The 14548-nt window shown below is 40.8% G+C and overlaps 4 protein-coding genes across 6 annotated transcripts; 2 read left to right on the plus strand and 2 right to left on the minus strand.

The window, feature by feature from the left end:
- The first annotated feature begins 1 nt into the window (after window position 1).
- Window positions 2-2329, plus strand: sub (kinesin family member subito). The gene is made up of 4 exons (XM_018106842.3): window positions 2-666; window positions 735-1749; window positions 1810-1990; window positions 2070-2329. Exons 1-4 carry the CDS (start codon window positions 156-158, stop codon window positions 2175-2177), a joined length of 1815 nt encoding a protein of 604 aa, XP_017962331.1. The 5' UTR covers window positions 2-155; the 3' UTR covers window positions 2178-2329.
- A 795-nt stretch (window positions 2330-3124) lies between these two features.
- Window positions 3125-6251, minus strand: LOC108653028 (polyadenylate-binding protein). The gene is made up of 2 exons (XM_030384771.2): window positions 5574-6251; window positions 3125-5195 (listed from the first exon to the last, which is right to left on the minus strand). Exons 1-2 carry the CDS (start codon window positions 6249-6251, stop codon window positions 4971-4973), a joined length of 903 nt encoding a protein of 300 aa, XP_030240631.1. The 3' UTR covers window positions 3125-4970.
- A 200-nt stretch (window positions 6252-6451) lies between these two features.
- On the minus strand, window positions 6452-9836 carry LOC108653022 (zinc carboxypeptidase). 2 transcript variants are annotated; one of them, XM_018103297.3, is made up of 4 exons: window positions 9457-9836; window positions 8934-9367; window positions 6627-8871; window positions 6452-6548 (listed from the first exon to the last, which is right to left on the minus strand). In XM_018103297.3, the coding sequence occupies exons 2-3, from the start codon at window positions 9219-9221 to the stop codon at window positions 7879-7881; spliced, it is 1281 nt and encodes a 426-aa protein (XP_017958786.1). In that variant the 5' UTR covers window positions 9222-9367; window positions 9457-9836; the 3' UTR covers window positions 6452-6548; window positions 6627-7878. The 2 variants fall into 2 exon arrangements, with proteins under 2 accessions (XP_017958786.1, XP_089117769.1); XM_089261643.1 differs by having other exon boundaries at window positions 8934-9836.
- A 188-nt stretch (window positions 9837-10024) lies between these two features.
- On the plus strand, window positions 10025-13604 carry nito (RNA-binding protein spenito). 2 transcript variants are annotated; one of them, XM_089261641.1, is made up of 4 exons: window positions 10025-10215; window positions 10472-10496; window positions 10610-11075; window positions 11144-13604. In XM_089261641.1, exons 3-4 carry the CDS (start codon window positions 10642-10644, stop codon window positions 12966-12968), a joined length of 2259 nt encoding a protein of 752 aa, XP_089117767.1. In that variant the 5' UTR covers window positions 10025-10215; window positions 10472-10496; window positions 10610-10641; the 3' UTR covers window positions 12969-13604. The 2 variants fall into 2 exon arrangements, with proteins under 2 accessions (XP_089117767.1, XP_017958762.1); XM_018103273.3 differs by having other exon boundaries at window positions 10472-11075.
- Window positions 13605-14548: the final 944 nt, after the last annotated feature.

Raw genomic sequence — 14548 nt, forward strand, 5'->3', positions numbered from 1 at the left:
CTTTCTACTCGCCAGCTCTAGCTTCGAAATAGTTGGCAAAGTGAGCATAGGTTTAAAAAAGTTGGCAACTCGTAAACAAGCGTCTTTAAGTCAAACCGCCAAAAGTGACGACCACATTAAATTAAAAACATTAAAGGATACCAGTGCGCAAACCAATGGAGAGAGAAGAGGTTAGCAAGCGCGAAATGCGCTCTTTTTTAATGCCACGGGATCCTAGCATCGATCGTCGTTTTCGTCCTCGCCCCAACAAACAACTGCGACTCTTCGATGAGGTGCTCCTTGAAACCAGCGATAGCTCCACCGATTGCTCAGACACAGAATCGGAGTACACGAAAACCGGGGATGAGGGTGGCAGCTCAATAGATAGCGAAATGGAGACAGGGCCACAGGTATTTCTACGCCTGCGACCTGTGGAATCTCCATCCAAATTGTATATTATCTCCGAGTGTGGAAATGTGTTGATCACTAGCGCCGCCTCCAACGAGAACAGCAGCAACAACGTGAACCGCATGGAAAAACACTACAGCTTCACCAACATATTTGATAGCCAAGTTGGTCAGCGGGATATATACGACAAATGCGTGGGTCCACGCATTATAGACGAGGAGTGCGTTACTATCATGGCTTATGGTACATCTGGATCGGGTAAAACCTATACGTTGCTTGGTATGTAATCAGAAACCCTCTTATCACTCATAATCGGCATTCACGTTAAGTTTGATTCGCTAAACTAGGTGACAGTGTTAGGGCCGGCATTATTCCACGCGCTCTGGAACATATCTTTACTCTGTACAATAAGCAGGTGTATATGGCAGCCAAGCTGAAGCTTGTTAATGCGCGCATGGTAATCCTGGAAGACGATGTTACTATGAAGGAAATGCAAATACGTCGACAGTTGTTGGCGCTGTGCCCGGATATGCAGGCTCAACACCAGCGCCTAAAGCAAGTAATCCATGGCGATCATGAATTCGAAGAGAAGCCAGCCGAAGAAGTGTCCGTCATGATTTGGGTGTCATTTGTCGAAATATACAATGAGCTCGTCTACGATCTGTTGACTTTACCTCCACGTCAGCAAAATATGGAGGCTCGGCGGAAAAATCTAAAGATCGTTTGCAACAAGGGCCAAGTCTTCATCAAGGGCCTGACTAGTATATTTGTGAGAAGCAGCGAGGAAGCTCTGAAGCTACTACGGTTGGGACAGCAACGTCTGACGTACGCTTCCACGGCAGTTAATGCCAACTCGAGTCGTTCGCATTGCGTCTTCACGGTGGACGTACTGAAATACCATCGGACGGGCATGACCACTCAAAACTCATACAAATTCTGCGATCTTGCCGGCTCAGAGCGTGTGGACAAAACGGGCACGATCGGATCCCGTTTAAAAGAGGCACAAAGCATCAACACGTCGCTTATGGTGTTGGGTCGTTGCCTGGACGCGGCCAGCTCAACAAAGAAGAAGGCCAATGCTGATGTCATTCCATATCGGGACTCGAAGCTGACGATGCTGCTGCAGGCCGCTCTGCTGGGCAAGGAGCGCTTGGCCATGATTGTCACAGTAACGCCGCTCGATAAATATTACGAAGAGAATCTAAATGTGCTCAGCTTTGCCTCGATAGCGAAGAATATATTATTTAAGCAGCAGTTGGTGAAGCAACACAACACGCGCTATTCGCTATTCGCCGAGTACAGCTCGACTGGAGACTCGCGCGACAGGCAATACATCGAAGAACTGGAAGCTCAGAACATTAGGTAAAGTAGATGGATGTTAACTGACATTATAACTAATAATAATTATATATTACTTGACAGTCTGCGTGCTGAGGTCGAACGGCTGAACTATGACATTGTGCTGAAGCTTCAGCTGCAGGAGGAGAAGCTGCGCAAGGAGCTGACCGACACATTCGAGGCGAGCATACAAACGAATCTGAAGCAGTGCGAGGAGCGGCAGGAGAGGAAGATCGCTATGCTTAATCGGGAATTCGAGGCGAAGGTTTGTCCCACTCATCATACTACGCATATTGATTCTTATATATTGATTCTTACATATCCTGTATATTTAAATCACATAGATTGCTTCCATCAAGCGCAAATATGAGGAGCAAATCGAGGATTTGCAGGACGAAATCGAAGAATTGAAATCCCCCAATAGCGATATAGAGATAATTGATGACGAATAATTAATCCAACGATCTTAATTCATGTTGTGCATGTGCTTGTGTGTGTTCTTTGTCGTCTTGGGGCGTTTCTTTTAAAATTTATGTTAACTGTTTAAGTATTTGCTATTTGTTATTAATTTAAATTGAATACAACAAATTTGCTCAATTTTAAACACTTTTTGCAAAAGCATTTTTATTCAAATTTCTCATATTTTTTACTGCAATTTACTTGTTTTCTTTGATGATTCTGCATCATCATGAATTTTTATATATCGTCTTGGGTTTTAATAAGTAGGTATTTTTCCTTTTCATTTCTATATGTTTATAATTAGGAGTTTTTCTTTTTTTTTTTAATGGAATTACATTTATATATATATATATATACATATAAATATATATATATATATATATACGCCTGTTATATATATGTGTGTATAAGGTGTGTGTGTGTAGCTTGGGTCTAAAAAAAAATTATATTAAAAAAAAATAGTACATAATTTTTATTTATGTAATTAATTTCTCATTTAGCAAAAATGTGCAAAATCGAGTATTTATTATAAATTTTGAATTCAGTTTCATTTGTTTAATGGGTTTTTTCTTTTGTTTTTCTTTTTGTTCGAGTTTTGCCTTGTAAACTTGCATTTTGTTTTCTATTCTTTTCTTTTTGTTTTTAATTCGTACTGGCTAAAAATTTAGTACTATAAAAGGTTATATATTTCAAGGTTTTCATTTTCATTTTGTTTTTGTTTTTTTTTTTTACTCATACTATTCATCATTGATTTTCTTTTGGGGATTTTTGTTTTCATCATCCTATTCTTGATTTTCTTTTTAAGTTAAATTCTGCAAAAGCAATTAAGTTTTGGTTTTATTACAATTAATGATAAAAATACACATATGTCGCATTTGCTATGCAAACGAAAAGTTTCATATTCATTTTGTTTTTGTTTTTTGTACATTTTGCATTAATATTTTTTTGCTTTTGTTTTTGTTTACTCTTCTCTAAATTCATATTGCGTGTGTGTGTGTATATACTAATACTATCAATTTCCTGTAAATCATAAATTTTCTTTTTTATATGTTTAGCTCTACTTAGCTGACAAAAATTGTTAGCAACGCTTTACTCATTATCATTTTCCCTTTTCTATTTTAAACTCGAAACGGAAATTTAAAATTAATCGTTACATAATAAATTATTGTAAATGTGAGTGTGTATTTATGCAATTCTTAAGGTTTCGCGTTTCATTTAATTACTATATTTCAATTGTTTTTGTTTTGTTTTTGCCGTTGTCAGCTCTTATTTTCTTTCATTTTTAACTATACAAATGGTTTGTGTGTTTAGTTATTTTATGTGGGAATTTGTTTTGAATTTCTTCATCTTTTTGAAACATGTTTAAAAATTAAGCTCAATAATCTTAAAATATATATTGTATAATTTGCCATTGCCATTTTGCTCTTTTTCCGGTTTATTTGAAAATGTGTCGAGCTTGTTTACACGCTTTTTATTTTCTTTTTCATTACTTCAATATTTTTCTCTTTTTTATAATTGAGAGTATGTTTTTTCTAAAATGTTGTAAGCATTTGTGTGTGTGTGTTACACGTACAATCATTTATTTCGATTTTTGAAATTATATCGTTTACAGTTTTTGTTGCTGTCTGGTGTTCAATATGTTGTTAGCTACTTTTAAACAATTTACAATAAATTACAAAAATGTTCTGTAATTGTTACAAATTTAATTTAATACTCTTTTTCCCATTGTAAATTGCAATTGCACACAAGAGTTTCCCTCGTGCTCCCATATTTTTTCTTTAAGGTTTCCTCAAATCTCTTCTCTTTTATTTTTTGTATTTTGTTGTTTTTTTTTTTTTTTAATTAGCGTTAGTTAGGATGTGTGTGTGGGCGTGTGTATGTGTGAGTATTATTATAAACGCTTTTAAGCTACAGCGTGTAATATATATTTTTTTTTCTTTTTTTTTTTAGGTTTTTTGTTTCCTTTATATACGTAAAGTGGGTGCTTTAATTGTTTATAGAATTTTACAGCAATCGTGTAGTGTGGTTTAATATATATAGTATGTGTGTAAATATTCAATATTTGCCCATGACTCCGCGACATGGTAGCTATATATTTGTTTCGACGCTTGTCTAGAATTTTTTGTTTTGTTTTTTTTTTTTTTAGTAATTTTAATATATTTAGACATTTGCGTACGCATTCTGTTCGTGAAGCTAGAAGCTGTTTATCTTTGTTTAATTTTACGTTTTATTTATTTTTTGGGGCTTCTGCTCTTTAAATTCAACAAGAGACAAACATCTAATCGAAAGAAAGTTAAAGAAAATCTAGCGAATTATTATTTTTTTTCCTTTCTCATTTTTTTGTTTTGTTTTTGTTATTTTTTTTGTTTTTCAATTTGTTGTAGTAGATTTCATATTAGGTATTAATATTCGGAAATCTATGTATGTGAATTCCTTATTTTCCATTTGCATTTGGATTTGGATAATTCTGCGTTAGCAGATCTCTCAAGAGTATGTGTGTCTGTTGCCTACACCTAAATGTGTGTGTGTGTGGGTTGTCTCTTCTGTGCTTGCCTTGTATTGCATTTTGTTTTTAAGTTTTTGCTTGATGCAGAATACAATTTCTCGTAAATATCTCTAATATATATGTATACATGTCTTTATACATATACATATATATCAGATATTGGTATGTTGTGTGTATATTGTTTGTTACGTGTGAGGGGTTGGAGGGGGATTCTATATAATCTTGTTACTCTCGCATCGGACGCAAAAGCGTTTAGATCCGTCCATTCCGTTACCAATTTTTAGTAATAAAATATCTGGCCGGCCTTCTGACGTTTGCGCTCCTCCAGCTTGCGGTTGATTTCCTGCTGCCGCTCAGCTTTGCTGAGTGCTCGTGCCACATATAAGAATTTGTTGTCGCCCAGCTGCTTGCCGTGCAGCCCAATGACGGCGGCCAGCGCCGATTGTGGACTCTCGAATGCTACGAATCCAAAACGGCGCGAACGTCCCTCTTCATCCAGCATCAACTGTAAATGAATTTCGAATTAATAATAGCAATTATAATGACAACAACAATCGCTTGCTGCGGCTGCCACTGCTGCCCCGTTGCAGCGAAACTTTGAAGCGGGACGACGACAATCAGTTAGTTAATTCTTTAGGGCGGGCATGCGCACCAGTTGGCCGCAGCGCGGGCTAAGAGCGAGAGCGAGAGTGTGAGAGAGAGTGCTGTGAGTGGCGTTTTCTTAAGAGATGACAAAGTGTGCCACATGGTTTATCTGCAGCTCCAGCTCTCACTCATACTCCCCTATTCTCCCGCCACCGCCCCGGCATTGGCCTGCCTGCCTGCCCTAAAATATATTCACAAAAAAAAGAGAAGTGAACAAACAACATTAGAATAGACGCACCTTGTGACTGGTAATGCGGCCATAGGGCTCGAACATTTCTCGCAAATGCTGCTCGGTGAACTCCTCGCTGAGATTCTTCACGTATAGATTCTTAAAATGGGTTGCCTTCTCCTGCTCGCGGTCTCGTCGCGGTATAAACTTGACCACATGAACCTTCTGATTATTGCATAGCATTCCATTGACCTTTTCAATGGCCGCCCGGGCGGCTTCCTCCGAATCGAAGTGCACAAAGCCATAGCCACGGGAGTTGCCATCCTCATCCTTAGCCACATTACAGTTCAAAATGTTGCCAAAGGCCGAAAACGTATCGTACACCGCCTTGTTGTCAATCGAACGCTCCAGATTCTTGATGTAAATTTTTCCGCTATCCGGCGAACTATTGCTGCTGCCGCTGCTACCACTAGCCAGTGCACCGCTCGAGTGCGACGAACTGGACGTGTGCCCGGCATTCAAGGAATTATGTCCATGCCGTCCCAGCACAGCAGCAGCAGCCAAATGATTGCTAGCCGCATGACCGCCGCCAACGCCATGGCCCAGGTGCCCAGTTGCTGCAGCATGATGGTGCAGCTGCTGCTGATGATGGGCAGCGGCGGCAGCCAGCGTATGATGGTTGAGCGCCGGCTGCTGCTGGTGATAATTAGCCGGATTTCCACGGAACGTCATCGAATTGACGAACATTATGGCTGGTTGTTTGTGGTGGAGCGTGGTGGCAGCTAATAGGGTGCAGGTGCTGTAAGGTGGTGTGTGCTGGCTGTGGCTGAGAATTTTGACGGTCTTCGGCAGCGCGCTGACTTTTCTCGTTATTTTCTATGGTTATTATTATTGTTGTTGTTGCCGTTGCCGTTGTTGATGTTGTTGTTGCTGCTGTTTCTTGTTTCTTTTCTTTAATATTATTAATATTTTTGCTTGTTTCGTTTTGCTATATATTGGCGCCGTTGCGTTTCGGTTTTGCTTCTGCTTTCAAATTATTTTCGGCTTCAATTGAAAATGCAAATACAACAACATACAAAAATACCAATTGCAAACAGGCAGGCAGGCAGAAAATGTACTCACCAGGTTCTGCTCAATTCACACACACGTTTCCCCGTCCACAGCAAATACGAAAATCCGCGTTGTTCTCTGAAAAAATCGTTTTTCTCTCACCCAGACTCTGGCTCTTTTCCACCGTTCTCGCTCACTCTCTCTCTCTCTCGCTATATATCTCTATCTCTCTCTTTCACACTCTGTCACTCTATCTCTCTTTTTGTACTTTTTCTGGGACTTTCACTTTTGGCTTGCTCGGGCTTACCCTACACCGTACACGTTGCAAAGAAAGCGATGCGTCTTATTCTACGTTACAGCAATAAAAAACGTAACTACTTCGGCGTCTTTTTATAGTTTAATTTAGTGAGTGTTTAATAAAAAAAATCTATATGTTTCTGCCGAGACCTATAGGGATGTGTACAGTGTGACCGCGAGCGGCCAACGTGAAAAATACACTGAATACAATTGAAAAATACCAAACCTGTAGTCGAAATTGTATTTCGATTTATCAATGCAAAATATCCGAAATACGATTACGATAAATGCTTATCAATGTAGATTTTCTTTATTTTGAAGAATATTCCTGACAGTATTTCCCCCGGACTATTTAAATGATTATAAACAATATTTTTGTAGTTTATACAGTATGTACATGTATGTACGATAATTTCTTTAGACTCTACGTCTGTTTATTGCCATCTTGGTTAGAAAGGGTTTGGCCTTTTACGACAAGGAAGATTCCCATTGCGCATATGCCTTTGGCTTGTGGTCGGGCGTTGGCCATTTTATACGAAAAAATGTGGGGACACTGTAACTTACCAAAGAAATGGAAGATCAAGAAATGACAGCGCGTTTGTAGCAGCGGTCTAAGGACACTTCGAAGATGAAGCTGGTAAAGCGGTTGTCAAAAAATTGTTATTTTGACTGGCTCCAGACTTCTTTTAATTAAAATAGCAGGTTTAAGGTTTAAGCCAAGGACCATTTACGAGACAAGAAAATCACTTTGCTATTAAATATGTATATATTTAAGTCTTTATGTATGCAAATATATACATATGTATGTATATGAATTTAACGCCAAGGCGATTGTTTACTTAACTGGATTTTATATGTACATATATACATATATAAGAACGCAAACAATAAGTTTTTCTTATCATAACAGTAAAACATGTGAATTTATTTTAGATTATATCGCTTGTAAAACCATTTTCTTAGTACCCTATATCGTTATACGTCAAGTTCTTTTATAATATAGTTATTTATATAATGTGCAAATCATTCACTTGTAGTAGCCTTTCTCAGCAGCAGCCTCAACTATGGTGCGAATCGCTGTAAGTGCTTCACTGGCCGTTGGCTGTATTTCCACCGCGGGTAGAATGAATAGATCCTGGCTATCGGGTGGGCCACGTAGCTCAAATGTGTAGGCAATTGGTATGCCAGCTTCAGCATGAGCCCAATCCATACTACCACCGCTTGATGGATAAATGGTCTCATACAGATTGCCACTTACGTAGTCTCGTCCACTCTCCGCCTTGATGGCAGCCGATGCTTTTTTTCCAAATTCCTGCAGATCGTCATAGTTGGACACATGCTCTTTGGTGTAGCCATATGGGAACATGAGCATCTGTGAGTAAGAGTGTAGGGAAATGTACGTCTTGATCTGTTCCTTTTCAACATTATTGCGTATAAACTCAATCAGACGCTGCGTCTCCACTTCGCTTGCTGCGCTGGGCCCAGCGAAATCATATCGAGTGGGATCACTGCTGGAGCCCGTAGAGTTCCAATGATCGGGATAGTTGCGGTTCAGGTCAACTCCCCTACAGGTGCCGAATAACTGGCGATTTTTGCGCCACATGCGATCATGCTCAAATGTATATTTATAGCCATCGGGATTGACACACGGAAAGATGAACCAATTGTAGTTCTTGGCCAAGCTCTGAATGCGCTCATCTGTCGAGCTCAACAGCTCGTTGATAATGTAGGTGGCTGTGGCAGGGGCGATCCACTCGCGTGCATGGATGCCGCTCTCAATAAAAATTGCCTTATTCGACGGATTGTTGCCCACTTTAACGCCCTTAATGTCATTTCCCTGGGTGCTGGTGCCCATATTTAGTACATTCAACTGATCGGGATACTTAGCAGTCATGCGATCCAGCCAACTGTAGATTGTTTTTAAGTGGAAAAAATGCTGCCAGTCCAATTTTGAGGCATCGACATCCTCTGGCACTACTTCGCCCATATTGCGATCAATTTTCTCCTGGAAATTGTATGTCTGCAATATAAACAATATATTACTATATGAAAATATTATTTTGAATATATTCCAGCACATACCAAAACTCGATGTTTTAGCTTATAAGTCTCCAGCAAGTCTGCAAAGTCTGCTACGCGATGAGCTGCCACCAATATTGAAAGTTTTTGCCCGATTTCGCGTGCGTGGCCAATGAAGGTGAGGCTATCGCTCTGCTCCTCAAGTTTTTGGAACAATTTGATTTGCTCCTCGTTATCAAACTGGACATTATATATCCGGTAGTGATCATAGCGCGCCTGATCTTTCGCTCCGTTGCCAGCGCAACAACTGTTCTCCGAGACGCGTTCAGTATCTGTTCCTTTCGCAGCCATTGTTAAACATTAAATGCCTAAGAAACGAGAGTGCACTTGCCATTTAAGCGAATACAAAACTCTATATGTATATTTCCATTTGGGAGAGACATGTATTTCGTTATCGTCAACTACTGAGAATATATTTACAAGTGTGCGAGCAAGAGCTATAAAAAGCGAGCGGATTAGCCTTCTCACACTCCCATAGATGCCTGCATACAGGCGCGCACACACATACAAGCATGCATGGATTTACATATGTACAATCTGTGTTTATCCAGGAAAACAGCTGTTCAGCATCGGAATTCACAGGTAGTGCATTTAATTACCGCCATAAAAATGCGGAGAGGAATTATTTTTATACCTGCACAGCTGGCACTCGGAATAAAACGACATATGTATGCATGTTATATGAACGTTACCTATTTTAACTTTATTCTCTTTCTCTTTGGCTGTTAACTTCGGTCAATTTTAAACACTCGCGGTTACAAAATTAAAGTCGCTTAATCCGTTTGGACTAAGCCTTATCCAGAACCAGCAACATTTGGTCTTGCCATGCTTATTACAATGAACTTTTTGAAAACCTCGCCGGCTTTTCTTTTGCATTTGTTTTGCTACGAATTTCATTGTTTAATCGAATTTTAATTCCCAATTCACAATAGCCAAGTGAGTAGTATCGCCACATGATCACAAACAAAGCTACAAACTTAACAATACAAGATTATACACATACATACATATTTAGACTTGTGATTTGTAATTTGATTTCCAATATTTATATATCAAGTAAAAATGTAGGTTAAAACATCCATTTTCAAGTTAATTTCGCCATGGTATCGATAATTCAGCGAAACATAGACGGTATCGATATTTTTGCTGTATCATCTTGTCGCCACACTTTTTCGACGAATACATAAATTGCGAGCCGCGGAGTGTGTGAGTTCTTAGTGTCACTGCATAAAAGAAATAATTAAAAAAAGGTGTAGCACATCACAAATCGAACAATAAGTTGGTGGTAAGTAACAGTAAGCTGTGTTATAGTTATGTAAACGCGTACATTTTTGTAGATTTTATTTTTCGTTTTACCTGTCCCAATCCTCGACGCTTAAGTCGCGCCGCCATTTTTTTTTTCATTTGCATTCAGTTTTTCTTTCACCGTATGTATGTAAGTGTAAGTGTGTACGTACTATACAAATGTGTAATTGCAAACAACTGTATGTAATGAACTGCACAACTTTTGTAACTTCAATATTTTTATATACTTTCCACAGACTTCGTCACAAGAAAAAGGCTAAGGTATAACAAAAAGCTTCCGCTCCTGCTCATGAGTATTCATAGAGAAGGAGCTGAACTTGATCGAATAACTGTCAAAATTCACAATATGAAACGTAGCGCATCTCGCTCACCAGGCAGAGGAAACCTAGTAAGAAATTCGCGCAGCATGGGCCGTGGCTACGATAATGGAGGAGGTGTGCCGGGTGATTCACCGGAACGGATGTCACCGGAACGTATGCGTCGCCGTTTGGACCGTTCGCCAAGCCCGCGCGGTCGTTATGGCTCTCCGCATCGAGAGCCTTATATGCGTGGTCCGCCTGCTGCAGAGCGTCCCGCTGGCTACAAAGTTCTCTGTGTGAGTGCTTTGCCTCCAAAGGCACCTGACGAGTTCATCGAAGAGACACTCTACCGTGAATACAAGAAATTTGGGGATTTCAGTGTGCGACTTGCGCACGATCTGGACGAACGTGTTGCCTACGTGTGCTTTCGCACGCCGGAGGATGCACGTGAAGCCAAGCATCACAAGCCTCGTCTGATCATTTACGATAAAATGGCAATTGTTGAGCCAGTTTATAAGTCGACGACACGGCCGGAATACAGGTGTGTAATCTATTGACTTTTACCTAAAGGTTATGACATGTAGTCACACCGGGATATTGAATTTATAGGCCCCGGCACTCGATGTCGCCCCCCGACTATGAACGGTACCATTATTCGCGTTCGCCCATGGGACCCGGTGTGCCATTGGACCATCGTCGGCCTCCAATTGATCCCTATGACCGTTATGGTCCACCCATTCATCCGCATTCTGTGCACCCACGTGAATATCGACCCATGCACCATGAGTACCCACATCCACCTCGCGGTCCGCCAATACACCGTGGTCATCCTCACGCGCATCCTCATCATATGCACGGCCATCCACCGCCTCATCAATATGCACCGATGCGTCCAATGGCCCCGCGGCCACATGTGCCGTACGAGAAGCCAGAAAGCAAAAAGGATAAGTTTCCCAACTATTTGCATCATGTGCAGCCAGAAGATGATCCACTGTCCACACGCACACTGTTCGCTGGCAACCTGGAAGTGACCATTGCTGATGACGAGCTTCGCCGTATTTTTGGTAAATATGGCGTAGTGGATGACATTGATATAAAGAGACCGCCGCCTGGCACCGGCAACGCGTTCGCCTTTGTGCGCTATCAGAATCTTGACATGGCTCATCGTGCCAAAATCGAACTGTCTGGCCAGTATATAGGCAAGTTCCAATGCAAGATTGGTTATGGCAAAGTAACGCCGGCCACAAGAATCTGGATCGGTGGTCTCGGCGCTTGGACATCGGTGACACAGCTGGAGCGTGAGTTTGATCGCTTTGGTGCCATCAAGAAGATTGAGTACCAGAAGGGTGAGCCGTATGCCTACATACAATACGAGACAGTGGAGGCTGCCACGGCGGCAGTCAAGGAGATGCGTGGCTTCCCTCTTGGCGGCCCCGAGCGCAGGTTGCGCACTGACTTTGCGGAGCTGCCTGGAACTACGCCAGCAGCTCCTTTCAAGACGTCGAAGCCGGCATACGATGAGACTGCCATCGAGTATAGGAGACCCGAGTACGATCCCTATTATGAGGAGGCGGCTGTGTATGCTCCACGTGGTGGCTATTCGCCATATCCACCTCGTGGCGGCTATCGTGGACGCGGTGGCGGTTATCGCGGACGTGGTCGCGGCATGTATCACTATCACAATGATGTGCACAGACCACCTCATCCGAGTGCCATGGGTGGGGTGTCGTCGGTGCCGCCACCTGGCGGTGCTGATGATGAATGGCGTCGTCCGCCTGGAGAATCGTATGAACGGACCCGTTCCGGTTCACGTGAACCCGGTGTCGAACGATCGCGGTCGCGATCACCATTGAAACGCTCACCGGGCTCTGATTCAGACACCTCGACGCGGCGCAACGATGCCCTCAGCTCGGCAGCCACAGTGCTCGATGTAGCGCGCAAGTGCAGCACAATTTGGACAGGCGCACTCATACTGAAGAGTTCCTTATTCCCGGCCAAGTTTCATCTGACAGACGGCGACACAGACATTGTGGAATCATTGATGCGTGATGAGGAGGGCAAGCACAATTTGCGCATAACACAAAGATTGCGACTGGATCCTCCTAAGCTGGAGGATGTACAGAAACGCATTGCATCCTCGTCATCGCATGCCATATTCTTGGGTCTGGCTGGCTCCACAGTGGATACCGATTGCGACGATGCTAGCGTGCAGACGCGTCCGTTACGCAATCTCGTCTCCTATTTAAAGCAAAAGGAAGCGGCTGGAGTTATATCGCTGTTGAACAAGGAGACCGAGGCCACGGGCGTGCTCTATGCATTCCCACCGTGCGACTTCTCCACGGACCTCTTGAAGCGTACATGCCACAGTCTTACCGAGGAGGGTCTCAAGGAGGATCATCTGGTTATTGTGGTTGTGCGCGGCGGTACCGCCTAAACAATGGACAAACTGTGTGCAAACTAAGCAACCCATCGACCGGGTGGCTATCGCTCGCAGTGCTGGGCAGGCACATAATCCAAAAGAGATTTGTTGCCACGTAACATAGATGTAGACTTACACAAATGAAAAGTATATACATACACAAGTATGCTCGTGTGTGTATTGGTAGAAGCATAATTCAATCAATAGACAATTGGAGTTACCTCTAACAGAAGCCAGTGACAACAGCAGCAGCAGAAGCATGAGAAGAAGAAGAAGCAGACATGCACACACAATTATAATATATATACCCTATATATATTTTTATTGCATGTACATGAATACGCATTAATCCAAATATTATTATTATTCTTTTTACAGACCCACTCAAGCAATCACAGAAATAATATTATTTATGGTTGTTATGCTTTACACACGATTCTGATTCCTTGTGTAGTGAGAGTGTAAAAGTTTCTTAACCGTTCAATCAAACAACAAAACAAAAGTTCAACCTAAATTAATTTTTTTTAATTACAATTGTGCAAAAAGTTTTGAATTGTTGATAACTATTTACTGTATTTTTGATTTCAATTATTTTCACAGTGTAAAGATTTCTCATTCCATACAAAAAAAAAAAGAAAAGCAAATACAAAATGTTCTGTATCCAATTTATTTTTAAATGTGCAATTAGTGCAAAAATCAACAACAAGAAAAAGTTTTAATGAAAAATCCAAAATCAAAACCCAATCCAAAAGAAAGAAAACAAATATGTTGATCAGTTTTTGTGTTAACTCTTTTGTGTTAAATAGTTCGAATCATTTTTATGCAATTATGATTTGGTTAATGAGAGTTGTTTATGATGCAAAGTTCTGGTTTTTGTGAACAAAAATAGTGCTAAAGACAAAGTGCTTACTCCCATCTGAAATTCTAGTAATATTCATAATATATACATATACATTTGTACATATATGGGCCTACTATATATAAAAAGTGATTTGATTGGAGTTCTGTCCTTTGGTTGCTGCCCCAAGTAATTGAGTTTCCTTCCATATTATTTTTATATATAATTATATATAACTATGGATCGAGTGTTTATAAAGTGTCTGAACTGTGCCCTGTTTCGGCCTCCCAATATCATACATTGTGCAGTGAGCTGTTTCAAGTTTGGATATTTTTGGAATATCTCTGTTCCAATCGTTCGTTCGTTCGTTTGATCAGTTCCATCCGGAGAGAGAACGTCGTGTAGCATTTGTTTCAAAATGTTTGAATTGTTGAAATGGGTTTGGCAAATGTTACATTGGTTCTCTTATGGGTTGCTCTCCAACAAGTTCTGTGTCTATATACGTATGTGTATATCTATATATATATGCATATATACTATATGAAATCCATGCAAATTTCTTATGTGAGTTGAAGTGTCGTACAGATAAATGATATGTCTCTCAATCTATAGATGCGTGTGTGTATGTGTGTGTGTGTCTGTGTCTGTGCATGTGTGTGGCCAATATATAATATCCAGATATCCACAAATATATATATGTTATCAACAAATATTATATGAATACTTTAACTAATTAATTCAAATGTTGAGACATTTA

This window comes from Drosophila navojoa, chromosome 5 (genome assembly GCF_054131105.1).
Source record: "Drosophila navojoa isolate 15081-1374.11 chromosome 5, UAZ_NAV_1.0, whole genome shotgun sequence".
Lineage (NCBI taxonomy): Eukaryota > Metazoa > Arthropoda > Insecta > Diptera > Drosophilidae > Drosophila > Drosophila navojoa.